The following is a 14,101-nucleotide window of genomic DNA, read 5'->3' as shown; positions in this document are numbered from 1 at the left end:
GCTTGTAGTATGAGCTACTCGGGAGGCTGAGGTAGGAGGATCACTTGAGCCTAGGAATTTAAAGTTGCTGTGAGCTATGGTGCTAGAGTACTCTAGCCTAGGGCAACAGAGTGAGACTCTGTCTCACAAAAGAAAGGAAGAAAGGAAGGAAGAAAAAAAAGGAGGGAGAGCGGGAGGGAGGGAAAAATAAAAAGTTAAAATATAAAATTTATTTTAAAAATGATATCTGGGTTTGGCGCCTATGGCTCAAGTGGCTAAGGCGCCAGCCACATACACCTGAGCTGGCGGGTTTGAATCCAGCCTGGGCCCACCAAACAACAGTGACGGCTGCCACCAAAGAATAGCCAAGCATTGTGGTGGGTGCCTGTGGTCTCAGCTACTTGGGAAGCTGAGGCAGGAGAATCACTTGAGCCCAGGAGTTGGAGGTTGCTGTGAGCCGTGATGCCACAGCACTCTACCCAGGGTGACAGCTTGAGGCTCTGTCTCAAAAAAAAAATAAAAAAATGATATCTGGCTGATTGAATACGTAGGTTCTCCTGCTTGCCACAAAATAACTAAATGAAAATCCAGAAACCATCTACAATTGTTAACCCACTAGTAGAATCTGAGAAGAATTTTTACCAATTATAAGGCAGCTGCAGCTGGACCAAGAAAAAAATACTTTCAGTTAACCATACTTCACCCCCTGAAATAAAGCACCCCCCTGGCCTGAAAGAAGATGGAAAGTGTTGTTCCTATACTAGTCCGAGGAGAGCCCTGCTCCTCTCTCGGCTGCCTGGACTCTCACTCAGAGACCCAGGATCTGTATCAACCAGAAAATTAACCAGGGCACCTTCTACTGAATCGCAGCTGGGTTTTTTTTGGTTTTTGTTTTTTTTCAGTTTTTGGCTGGGGCCACGTTTGAAGCCACCACCTCTGGTATATGGGGCCGGCGCCCTACTCCTTTGAGCCACAGGTGCCGCCCTGAATGGCAGCTGCTTTTGAAGTACTAGCTTTCACATTAAGGGGCAAAGTCAAACTGTGCACTGCATCATGGTGGGGGTGTGAGGGATATTATAAGTCAGTACTATTATTGACATTTTACGAGCACAGCGCTAAAGATTTTACCAGCATTATTTTGTTTTATCTTCAAAACAATCCCACAGGTTTGGCAAGCAAGAACAAAGAAGCCCGAAGAAGTGAGTTTTTCAGAGATGCACAGCTAGAAAGCAAAACAAAAATTCTCATAGTCTCATTTTAAAACCTGCGTTTTTAGTCATTTGGCTGTACATCGTACAAAACCTCAGTAGCAATGTATGCTGAGGACCGAGATTCTTGTGGTCCTTTAACTGTGTCTTTACTTGCATGTTAGTATCCTTGATTCATTCAGTACATATTTCTTACATGTCTACTGCGTGCTGTGCCAGCATTAGGGTAATCTGGACATATAGCCACATCCCATACATAAGAGATTCAGAATCCACTGTGACCCGATTAGGGGAATAGACACCATTCCAGCAGAACCACACTGTGCTTATGTGCTGGGTACTAAGAATCAGGCTAGAAACCAAGCACATCAGTTTGCCTCCTTTTCAATATCTAATCAAAGGGATGTAATGGGACATAAGTGGATCATGAGAGAGCTCAAGGACAATCACAAAGCCTTGACAGTTTAGCGAACACTGCAGTCCAGGGGAAAGGGAAAAGCATCCTGAAAACCCAGACAGAATGTACAAGTGATGACTATTTCATGCAAGGGCCATTATCTTTTAGAAATCTTTATGCCTTCATAAGATACAGGTGCCTTCCTAAGATACAGGAAGAAAGAGCATCATGGAAACTGGACCAGAAAGGCAAATAGGTTTGGATAAAATTAATATAACAAGCAAACAAAGAGCAGAAGGAGATAACCAAGCTCCGCAGGCAGCCTCAGGGCAGCCTCTCCTGAGTGTGACCACAGGGCGTTCCTATTTTTAGTTCCTCTTTATTAAAACATGGGCTTCATTTTCTTTGTGACACATTAGGATAAATTTCTCTCGCTAGTTTATTTGTTTACTTATCTACCACTTGTCTTTTCCTACTAGGCTATAAGGTTCATGAGGATATGAATACTATTTGTTTCTTCAGTACTGAATCCTAGAACAGTGTCTACCAAAAAGCAGGAGCTCAGCTAATATTTATTCAGTGAATGTACATAGACAACAATGGAGATGAGTTGACTAATGTGAAAGAATGTGAAAGAATGTACATAGACAACAATGGAGATGAGTTGACTAATGTGAAAGAATTTCAAGGGAACCCGAATTATAATAGCAGAATTTAAGTTTACATTGGAGTTAATAAAAAAATTTTTTTTTTAAATGCAAGAGCTCAGGATCAACAGATTAATAGAAAAAAAAAAAGACAAGAAATGGGCTGGCATCACCGTGGCTGAAAGAAGCCTTACACAACAGAGCATATAGGCATGTATGCTGCATAATTTAATTTATATAAAATGTTAGAACAGATAAAATTTATCTATGGTGGAAAAATCAGAACAGTGGTTGTCTCCGGAGGTGGTGGTGGGTGTCCTTAGGAAGGAGCATGAGGGAACTTCCTGGGTTGGTACTGTATCAAGATATATTTCTATTAAAGAATAACACAATTGTTGTTTTAAGCTAAATAAGTTTTGGAGTCTTTTGATCAGCAAGATTAGATTACTAAAGCAAAAAGATTTTATCAAAATTGATGTTATAAATACAGGTATATTAATACTGAAGAATATAATGTTTCATTAAAAAGTATTGTGTAAATTTTAAAAAATCTGTTAACAATCATGTAATTAAAAACAATGCATAGACAAAATATGAACAAAAATCAGGAAACTACAGGGTAAGGGTTTCCATGGTTTTTTTTTTTGAGACAGAGTCTCATTTTGTCACCCTCGGTAGAGTGCTGTGGTGTCACAGGTCACAGCAACCTCCATCCAGCTCTTGGGCTTAGGGAATTCTCTTGCCTCGGCCTCCCAAGTAGATGGGATTACAGGCACCCGCCCCAATGCCCGACTATTTTTTTGTTGTTGTAGTTTGGCCAGGGCCGGGTTTGAACCCTCTACCCTTGGTAGAAGGGGCCAGTCCTACTCACTGAGCTACAGTCGCCGCCCCTCCATGTTTTTTTTTATTTTATATAGTAGGAAGTTAAAAGATAATGGTTCATTTTTGTCTTTAACTAGAGAAATACTAACTAAAGAATGCTTTTGTAAGAAGAAGTAAGGATAAATAGTTTTTACTTCGCTTGAGGAGCTAAAAAAAAGTTAAGCAAACTATAGTTTATGTAGTAAAACTCAGAAAAGGCAAAGTATAAGACAGTAAAATCTCTGGGCAGTGCCTGAGGCTCAAAGGAGTAGGACACCAGCCCCATATACCAGAGGTGGCAGCTTCAAACCTGGCCAAAAAAAATCTCCAAAAAAAAAGTAAAAGCTCAGAAAGAACAAAACCAAATTTCTTATTAAAAACAAAAGCGTCTGAGATTAGATCAAAAATTAAATTCATATGTTTGTAGTTTAAAAAAGATTAAAACAAAACACCAGAAATAATAAAAATTAAAAGATGAGTGGGAGATTTTCAGTTTAAATTTATATCCTTGGAGAGGATTTCCTAAAATGTCCGCAGAGGTTACGTCTCCGCTCAGATAGTCTACAGCATCCTATCTTTTTCCCTCATTCAATTTATCACAATTTATTTGCATAATTTTGTTTTTGATCTTGCTCCATATCATAAGCTCTTTAAGGCAGAGATCAATTTTGTCTCCAGTACCCAAGACAATACTTAAAATTAGGAAATATTCATTGACTGAATATGTTCTAAAAATAAGGAAAAGTAAAAGAGAAAACACAGATGACTACATTAATTTCAAACTAAGTCCATTCCAAGGTAAAATCAATCAAAAAACCCAAAAGAACAATTTTGAATCTATTAAAAAACCCAGTTTACACTGTGATCCTGTGTTTGCAAATAATATCAAATAAAAATGTACAAAACAAGAAATATTAACAATTCAAGGAAAGAGATTGATGATGACAGGTTAAAAATATGTTCCACTTCCTTTCTGGCAAAATATCATGAAATTGCCCCCCAAAGTTAAAGCTGATAAGTCATATCAGCAATGGAAAAATAAAAAGAATTGGCCAGAAGTTTCCACCTACAGATAGGTGAAGATCTCAAAAGATGGCCACTGACTTCATAACAAGAAAAAAGAGAAAAAGTTGACAGTTAAAGCTGTCAGAGAGTGAGTGGTGGACAAATTTAGTCTTCTGACTAAATTCCAGTCAGAAAAATCTCTTCTGGATGAATAAAGAGCAATGATTGCTTCCAGACCTAGGACCAACTGGTTATAAGGAGGAGGGATGAACCTACTATCAGGAGAACCACTGAAAAGTGACGATTAGTGCAGAGCTGGCAAACAGAAATCTTACATTCTTGCACGTACAGTTTGAAGCCATGCCAGAATTGATACCACAGTAAACTGAAATGAACTCAAGTTGCAATTCAATCACCTCCCAGCTCAAATCCTGATTATGACCAGGTACTCAGTGTAGCCTGGGTAGTTGAGATTGGGTTGAAGGACAAAGGGAGATCTCCATAATTGTTTTTGAAACCAGGAACAAATTTAAACTAATAAAGTTCCACCCTATCCCTAGCTAAGCCCTCCAGATGGTTAAATTTGTATGATCAGCTTCTCATTCAAGCTCATCGACATAAAACGTTACCTATCCTCTCTATAAGAAATAGAATATGACAAAAAAATTATTTAGCTCAGATACATCTAATAAGGCTATTATATACTTTTGTCCTAAACAAGATGTTTAGTGTGCAATAAATATTTATGAATATATGAAAAGAAACTAAAACTTGTGGCCTGTAATCAAGAGCAGAAATAGTCATTAGAGGCAGACTCACATATGGCCTGGATGCTGGAATTAATGATCAGGCATCTAAAATAACTATTAGAAGGAAAAATTTATCATAAGGACATATGTACTAGACTATTTATCGCAGCTCAATTTACAATTGCCAAAATGTAGAAACAACCTAAATGCCCACCAACCCAGGAATGGATTAACAAGCTGTGGTATATCATGGAATACTATTCAGCCAATAAAAGAGGTGGAGACTTCACATCTTTTGTATTAACTTGGATAGAGGTGGAATACATTCTTCTTGGTAAAGTATCACAAGAATGGAGAAGCAAGAATCCAAGGTACACAATTCTAATATGAAGCCAGTAGATGATCTAATATATACACACATAAGAGAAAAACTCAAATAAATTCAAGGTGGGGGGTGGGGGAATGAGGGAGCAGGGAGAGGGGAGGCAGTGGGGGGGCAGTTATGGAGAGGAGATGAAGGAGGGAGACAGTTAATGGCATACCTCTTGGGGGCAGGACACAATTATAAGAGGAACTTTGCCTAATAGGTGCAAAGAGAGTAACCTAATTCTTTGTAGCCTCAGTGAACCTGAAGCAATAAAAGATAAATACATAAAAATAAAATAACAATTAAAGAAAACTACATGCTAAAACTTTAGAAGGGAAGTGGACATAATAATAGTGGGAAGTTTCTAAGGAGAAATGAAACCTTATAAAAGAGCCAAGTCAAAATTTCTAAAACTAAAAAATAATTCTAGAACTAAAAAATATTACTACAACATAATACAGTACAATATCAGAACTGTGTGGGCTTTAGAGAAGAGTGCACAGAGGAAAGGAGGGTTAGGGAACTCTATAAGACTCTAAGTTCAATAGAAAATACCCCAACTGAAGGATGAAGGAAAAAGAGATGAAAGAGACCTGTGGGCCAGTCGTATGATTCAACATATATGTATTTGGTCCCAGAAAGAGAGAGAGAATGGGAAAAAATAAATATTTGACAAGATATTAACCAAATATTTTTTGAAATCAACAGAAGTTATTAGTCTTTAGATGGAAATTCAGTGTACTCCAAACAGAAGAAACACAAAGTGAAACACATTTAGGCACCTCCTAGGCCAGGGACTGAAAACAAGGTTAAAAAGGAAATGTTAAAGCCATGAGGAAAAAGACCTCATGTCCAGGAGAAGAACAAAAATAATAACAGATTTTTTTTTTGTATTTGTAATAATGTAAACCAAAAGACAGATTTCTTTAAAAGGGCTGAAAGAAAGAAAAATTGTCAACCTGAATGATAATGTGGTTGGGTCTAAGTGGTAAGTTACAATTGATTTTAATTTCTTTTAAATGCTTTTTACACTTTCTATACTAATCATCTGTTGCTCTTATACCTTAAACACATTTTAAAAAGGACGAGTAAGAAAAATATTACATATGGGATATACTTAGTATACCAGAATCATTGGAAAACTGTCTGACTAATCTTTAAATTCCTATCAAGCATCTAAATGATTAGTACTGTGTTTTATCAGTCTTTGGAAAATATATTTAAAGAATAACTAACATAACAGAGTTCTTATGTGACAATAATCCTTTCGTAAAAAATGATTAAAATTAAGGAGCAGTCACATCTGTTGGGAGTAGGTGAGGAAACTAATGAAAGAGGTGAAATCTGAGGTTTGTTAGAAAGGACTTTAAGCTAATGGAGGAAAGACCCAGGGTGGAAATTTCAAGATGTTTTTGAGACCTACAAATTAAATACAAATTTCATAGAAAGTAAGAAGTGAGAAGTGAGAGACTGATGTCAATTGTGGAGAATCTTGAGAGCTCTAATTTGTAGACAATGGGGGAACGAAGTATTTACCTAATCTAAAATGTTTTAAGTAAAGAATTTACGAATGGGAACAACTGCTTATCTGCTGGTGTGTTGGCAGTTAGGGTCTTCCAAGGGCAGACATTTGTCATTTGGACAATTACCAGATCATTGTCTAACAGTAACTGGGTCTGAAAAACCATTTTGGTGGATAACAGGATGTTTCAATGGAACCTTTCCTAAGTTTGTCGATGAGAACAGACACTGCATTCTAAAGGTAGGTGCTAAGCCATCTAGGCTGTCAGTGTGGGACTTGGAAAGAAGAAGCACCAAACTAGTTCTGCCTTCTCCAAGTTCAGGTGCACATTGCATCTCCTCTTTTTGTAAGAGAAGGGTAACGGTTCATGAGCGAGCCCTACATGGAGGATTTCTTAGGGGCTGCTTGAAGCTTCCTTCCACAGAACCACTTGGGGAACCTAATATGTATGTCTCCAGAATGTGGTATGGGAGCAGAGACTAGTAACTAATTTACGCTTAAAAAAATCTAAGGAAGATGAGTAGATAGAAAAAGGAGAGAGCTACATTGAGGAAGAGCTATATTTATAAAATCCAATGGGTGAAGACATGAGTTTTCCCCTGGACTGAATAGACTCATGAAAAATAACCAGGCTTGAAAGCACCCTGACCACGGAAGCAACCCAAGTATCCACTGATGGACTGATGGATAAACACGGTATGGGACGTACTTAAAATGGGATCTTATGGGATATTATTCAGCCTTGTGGATTCTTAATCTTCATCTAAGGAAACACCTCAGGGGACAGGTGTTAGAAAAAGGTTTCCACTCCCATCTGCACCTGCCCCCAAAATGAAAATGTACCTATCACTTATATAGGAGGAAGGGAATACAGAGGGGAAGCCATGCCAGGCTGGTCAACAAGACTGCCACTAGGAGTGACAGCCAGCTCTTCCATCACAGCCCAGCTCTTTCTTTTCAGAAGGTGGCCCTGGCAGACCAAAATAATTATTTGTGGCAGCATGAATTCATTTATTCAATGTAGTTCTATTGAGAACCAGATAAATATGAAACACTGAAAAGAATAAAAGATGGATAAAACCTGATCGCAAAATTCAAGGCACATATGTTCAAGCAGAGGAAAACATGACAGGCTCCCAGTTAACTCTAACGTAGGGTGAAGAGAGGGAACAAATCACCACGGGATTAGAGGTTTACAGAGAAGATGTCATTTACATCTGGCTCGGAATGATGGGACGATTTCCAGTGGAGATGGCATTGTTGGAACAGAGGATGGCAAAAGTGGAGAGGATGGTAGAGAAGCAGGTGGCTGATTTGTAGAGTATGACGTGGCTGAGTTTGTCAGTAGCAAAGATACACTGAGAGGAGAAATGAGAGCCGGGGGTAGGGAAGTAGTTCGGTATGATATTTTCAGGGGTCCCAAAGGTCAGGACATTTGTACTTTGATAGGTAATGGGGGAGTCATTTAAAGTCTCTGAGTGGGTAAGTGATGCAATCTAAAATGCGTTTAAGGAGGAATAAGTAGAAGGCTATCGCAGTTGCCCAGTCCAGAGGAAATGAAGCTCTTCAAGTAGGATGGCTGCTGTGGCAATGGGAAAGAAGGGACTGGACAGACGAGGCTTTGGGGAGGTAGAACAAGTGGGGCTTGACGCGGAGCACACACGCCTTTTCTCACCCTCTGTGTGACCCTCATTCCTTTCCCTCTTCTGATGATAAAATTGTATGACACGTCCCTTAACACACACACTTATTATTTCCTGGGAAATTTCTCATCTGTATTAGGCGAGGCCTCATTTGTAATAACTATGAAAGACACCCCAAAGGACAATTCTCAATGTTCAAAAAGTGAGGAAATAATAGTCCACGTCTACGTTCATGTTGTGTTTTCTCTGTGTTCTGACTTGTAGGCAAAGTTTCTCCCGTTTAACTAAGGTCTTTACTCTCAGAAAATGTAAAAAGAGACATTAGCATAGCCCTTCTGAAGCTCCTGGCTGCTCATGTAGAATGGAAATCAGGGTCATAAAATTAAAACTATTAAAAATGATAGTAAATCTCTCTCTTTGTTCCATTATTCAGCTTTAGAAGTATCTCTGCTCTCTAAGAGCTTTGGAGTACTAATTTTATATATTTAGGAAAAGATTTTAACAGTAGAATTGTATACCTGAACTATGAGAAATTAAGGAAAGCAGTCATCAAAATAATTGGGCTGATAATTCAATTGTTAAACAAAATCCAGAAAATATATTAGTTATTTCATTTTTAAAGGCCAGACCAGGGCATGGTGGCTCATACCTGCAAGCCTAGCAGTCTGGGAGGCTGAGGTGAGTGGATTGCTTGAGCTCAGGAATTGGGGACCAGCGTGAGCAAGAGCGAGACCCTGTCTCTACTAAAAATAGAAAAACTAGCTGGGCATTGTACTGGGCACCTACAGTTCCAGTTCCTTGGTAGGCAAGAGGATCACTTGAGCCTGGCAGTTTGAGGTTGCTGAAAGCTATGATGCCATAGCAATCTACCCAGGGCAACAAAGGGAGATTCTGTCTCAAAAAAAAAAAAAAGAAAGAAAGAAAGAAAGAAAAAGAAAAGCCAGAATGATAGACAATGTTTCATATGTTTGTATTTCTATTTTCACCGCTTGGGGATTATGGCTAAAATGGACTGAAGTTGCTGGGATGTAGCAACAAGGAAGGGACTGTCTAGCATGGCCAATATTGGGGGGAGGCTTATAGCTTTGGAAGATCTGCTTGGCTGGTTTTGACATGGGAACTGTTGTATTTCCACACCTGGGACCTTTCTGTAGAAAAGTGTGGTGAATCACTGAGCACTCAGGAGTGCCCTGGGCAGCCGCACTGCACTTACAAAGAGGCTGAATGCTCAGTGGTGTGACTATCACAGCATGTTCCAAAGGACTAGGGAATAGGGGATCTGTTTTCAGCTCAAACTTCAAGCAGGAAGTGATTTTCCTGATAAAACAGCCAAAAGGTATAATCCCCTTGTTCTTCTCAATCAACACAATCTTACAGCCAATCTTGGACTTAACAGGCAGAATTCAGTGAAGATTAAGGACAGCAAGTACACTGGTTAGTAAGAACAGCTCGCTGTCATTAAGCACTAACTATAATTGAATATTACCTCCAAATACTTTCCCTGCATTATTTTACTTGACTATGAAACACCCTTTTTATCATACTCCTTTCATGTATGAAAAACTGAGATCAAAAGTTTAAGCAGCTTGCCCAAGGTCAACAGCTACTGAACGGTATTAATGCTAACTGGACTGCTCAGGCGAATGCTAAAATCAACACTTTCATCTCCCTGCTCTGCCTTTTGCTTGGATAAAGTCAGCAGCCTCCTTGTGCAAGACCTACATTAAAAGTGTATTTAAAACAATAAATTTCTGGTTAGAGAGAGGCAAATCAATGGAACAGACTAACCTGTAAAGAAATGTACTTGAATATATATATGAATTTATATAATTTAAGATGGCATTTCAAGTGACTAGGAAAAGCAGCAAGTATTATGCGGTAATCAGTGGCTATTTGGGGGAAAATATAAAGCTATATCTTTTGGGGGGAAAGTGTACTTTCAGCAAGCTCCGAGTGTTTCTGATAGTGCACTCAGCCCCATTTGTGGGTGTTAGTCTTTCTAGATAATTTATCTGGAGAATATTTACTCCCAGAGGACCCACTACGAAAGAAGGTATTTTTATTAAAAATACCTTGAAGATAGGATTTTTAAAAGACAGGAGGGGATGGTGTTGTGCTATCTCTCAAAAGTCCCATTAACTCTCCAGGGGGCCATGAATTATGTGTGCCCCCTTTCTGGAGAAGGAAAGGGCTTCTAGGGTGGGTATTGTCACGGGGGCTATAGGATGGATTATTTCCCTCCACTCTAGTTGCTATCTGAAAAAAAATATATACTGCAATAAGATGAGAACTGAGAGGTGCACTTAGACATAGCTCTTCTTGGGACAAGATCAAGTAGAATAAAACTGAAAAGAGAAAGCAAAAATGAGACTACACACAGGGAAGCAGAACCAGGCCACCCTCGAGTGGGGAATCCTCCCTTAGCAGCAGTGGAGGAAGGGGCAGGGCTAGTCGGGCATCTCGGACAGGAGATACAGCAGTGACAGAAGGGTAGCTGTGTTTGGTTCTGTCCCCTGGCTTTCTCTTTTTGTTTTTGTCTCTGCTGTTGTTATTATTTTACTTAAAATTTTTTTTTTGCTGGATCATTGATATTCTTATAAAGTAGTTCAAATCCCTGATGGGACTAGGTTGGTTATAAACACATAAAAATAAATACATGTGTTAATAGAAATATTCATACAAATATTTTTATTCATGTATAATATTTATAAATACATACATTTAAAATACATACTCAATCAGAAATTAATGTGCATTATAGTATATGGAGATTTCATTCCTTGATTTGGGTTTAGTGGCTCTCAACCAATCATTTTTTTGTCTTCACAAAGCTCTGGGAATAAGAAATCTTTCCAGATTTGCTTGCATATGGGTTTCCAGGCCAGGGAGCGAGGTGGATGCCCCCTGATCATTGAGTCAAGAATTTGGTACCGGCTGTGGTAGGGCTGGCTTAGAGTGGGAGGGATAAAAGCAAGACAGCAACACCGGAATCCTGACTGAGGTGCCACTTTAGACTCTGGCACAGAAACAGAGCACATGGAGCGTACAAGTCAATACACACAAGTCAACTTTTTGAATGGATAAAGGCTATGAGTTGGGATGGAAATTTGGCAGAGTCAGTAGTAACTTTTGTGTCTAAGGACAGAAGGATCAAAGTTGCACAGACACGCAGGTGTTCACTATGAATCCAAATAAGCAATGCATGGTTGAGGCCACTGTGCTGGAAATAATAGAGCACATTAGCACTCTCGAGGTGATGGTACTGTGGCCCTTTGGGGCAGGAAGGGAGTTAGGAAGTGATGCCAGTGAGAGTGGTGCCTTATATTAAACCTTCTCATGGGGGTAAGCGGCCATTCATGCTTCACTCCAGTTAGTCCAGCCCCTTCTCAACAGGATGAAGATGTACTAGGAGGCGGGTGAAGAGTGGGTATATGTGACATGTTCTGTACGTGTGTGTTATGTACTAGTTATACTGCAACATGATCAAGTAGGATTTATATGGAACTGGCATGTGATGTGGCCTTCTTTTTATAGCTTCAAGCAGTGAAAAACAGTGAGTGAAGCAACTCTGTAAAGATGAGAACCTGATGATGGTGAAGCAGGAGTGACCAACATTTGCTTTTCTACATTTCTGTCCTTTGCTCTTTCTCCCCAATCCATAGTAATGTCTCAGTAATAAATATACTACTGTAAATAATAATACAGTGATTATTGTGCTTGCTGTAGTTTTATTGGCTGCTTATTAAAATTCACATGCATCATCTTATTTCATTATCACAACTGAGGCAGGTGAGAGAGCCAGGATTGGAAAGTAGCTTTGCATATAGACCCTAATGTTCTACTAGTGATTCTTATCAGCTGGTTGCGTGTCCACAGTCCATTCATTGGTTAACTCAACCACAGAGAGCTTTTTTTAAACCTTGCTGTAAAGATGGTATATATATATATATATATATATATATACACACACACACACACATATATATATATATATATATAAATAGGGTTATTTTGGAAAGAGAACAAAAAGAAATCCCTTACCTTCCTCTTTCCTTCCTCTTTACCTTTCCTTCTGTCTTCCAAAAACCACCCAATAAATCCCTCCTCTGTGCTTAGATTATGGAAAAGAGTACACTGAACCCCATAAATGCATCAGTGTACAAAGTTGTGATTTAATTAAAAATAAAAAATGAAAATATTATGAAAAAGATAAAAGTCTCTGTGCTTCCAGAAGTCATGGTCTAGCCAGGAGAAAAGAAAAAGTATTACATAGACAGCTATAATTTTATGTCTTTTAAATATCAAATCAAAGTACTGTAGGCACCATTGATTTGCCTACTTATACTTCTCCTTGGTCTTCTCTTTCTACCAATTTCTGGCTTGGAACACAAAATATTTTGCAGATTGCACATATATTATGCCATCCCATCCCATGGATGTTTATCTTGGCACTGACATTTTACCTGCCCTACTAAATATTTCATAGATATAAACAAAATCTTTGGCTCTATTTACAGAGCAGAAGCTGGAGAAAAAAAGGTCTTGGGTTAAAACAAGCATCTGAGATTCAACGTAGATGAGAACTGTGCTTTTAGAACTTAGTGGACCTCAGTGTGGTGCAGGAACAGGTTGGAGTCTCAGTAGGGTGTGTGTGTGCACAGGGGAATGCAGGTCGACAACGACAGCTGCAGCTTCCCCCATCTGGGTCACGTATCCTCACAGTGAAGTTTGCTCCTATGACAGAAAAGCTGCAAATCTGCAGAATATCTATACACATGCAAATCTGAGCACACCATTCATTTTAAACCCTGACAAGTTACCTTTGGATTAACACTATTTAAGAAACGTAATATTTAAAATCTATAGCTAATCATAGAACATACAACGTTGTATTTTTCAAGATTTCATCAAATTTGAATCCAGGATGCTAAAATGAAGAATAGGTAACTTACCCAAGAATAGGTAACTAAAAAAAAAAGAAATTAAACCCCAAAAGAAGAGATTTCCCCTCATAAAATTAGAGCTTCTAGCATATGATTCTACCGTGAATACTGTACTTACATCCAGAGCCACAGACTGCTTGGCCCAGGACTTCTTCACTTGATCATACATAATTGTGTTGTTGATGCCAAGGCCACAAAAGATGACAAAAGCCTAGGAAAAGGAAAGCTCACTAATTAAAAATTGCAATAACTCATTGGCAAAATCTAACGTGAAAGCAGGGAGTCATCAGGGAGTGGCCTGAAAATGTAATTTTATTATACACAGAGGTGGGCCTCGGGGAAATAGGCACATTAAAATTCGTAATTACTATTGTCATGCAACAACCTTATAGCTCACAAGGCACATGAGAAAAAGTAATTAATGTCATTGTGGAGAAACTACTTCATATGTTTAAAAAAAAAAGCTTATGGTCTATTTAAACGTGTTTTTAATGTATTTAGGTTGTGGACTGATTTTAGTAGCTAACTCCATTCAGTTTAGCCAAAAGCAACCTTTTTTAGTAGCTAGGCTATAAAATATTTTGGTAAAGACACCCAGTGAATATAGCCAGAGGCAAGTTTTAAGGGTAAGAAGGGTTGAATTAGAACCATTAATAAAGAAGCTGTAAGCTATTCTCAGCCAGAGGAAAAGTAATCATGGGTTTTCATGTTGGCTACTAGCATGGCCTGCAAGGAAGCTAGTTCAAGGCTAATCTCTCAGCCTAGGCTGAATGGAAGCTT

General features: G+C 38.7%; 1 protein-coding gene across 1 annotated transcript in view; it reads right to left on the bottom strand.

The window, feature by feature from the left end:
• PDE11A (phosphodiesterase 11A) overlaps positions 1 to 14,101 on the bottom strand; it is a 393,899-nt gene that overhangs the window by 155,573 nt on the left and 224,225 nt on the right. Inside the window, exon 7 of the mRNA XM_012806178.2 lies at positions 13,440 to 13,532. Coding sequence (XP_012661632.1) covers positions 13,440 to 13,532 — 93 coding nt within the window. The remainder of the gene's footprint in view (positions 1 to 13,439; positions 13,533 to 14,101) is intronic.

The sequence above is a fragment of the Otolemur garnettii genome, unplaced genomic scaffold, assembly GCF_000181295.1.
Source record: "Otolemur garnettii isolate 467f Iridium unplaced genomic scaffold, OtoGar3 scaffold00048, whole genome shotgun sequence".
NCBI classification, from domain to species: Eukaryota; Metazoa; Chordata; class Mammalia; order Primates; family Galagidae; genus Otolemur; species Otolemur garnettii.
Note: the sequence above shows the minus strand (reverse complement) of the source record. Positions and strands in the feature narration are given on the sequence as shown.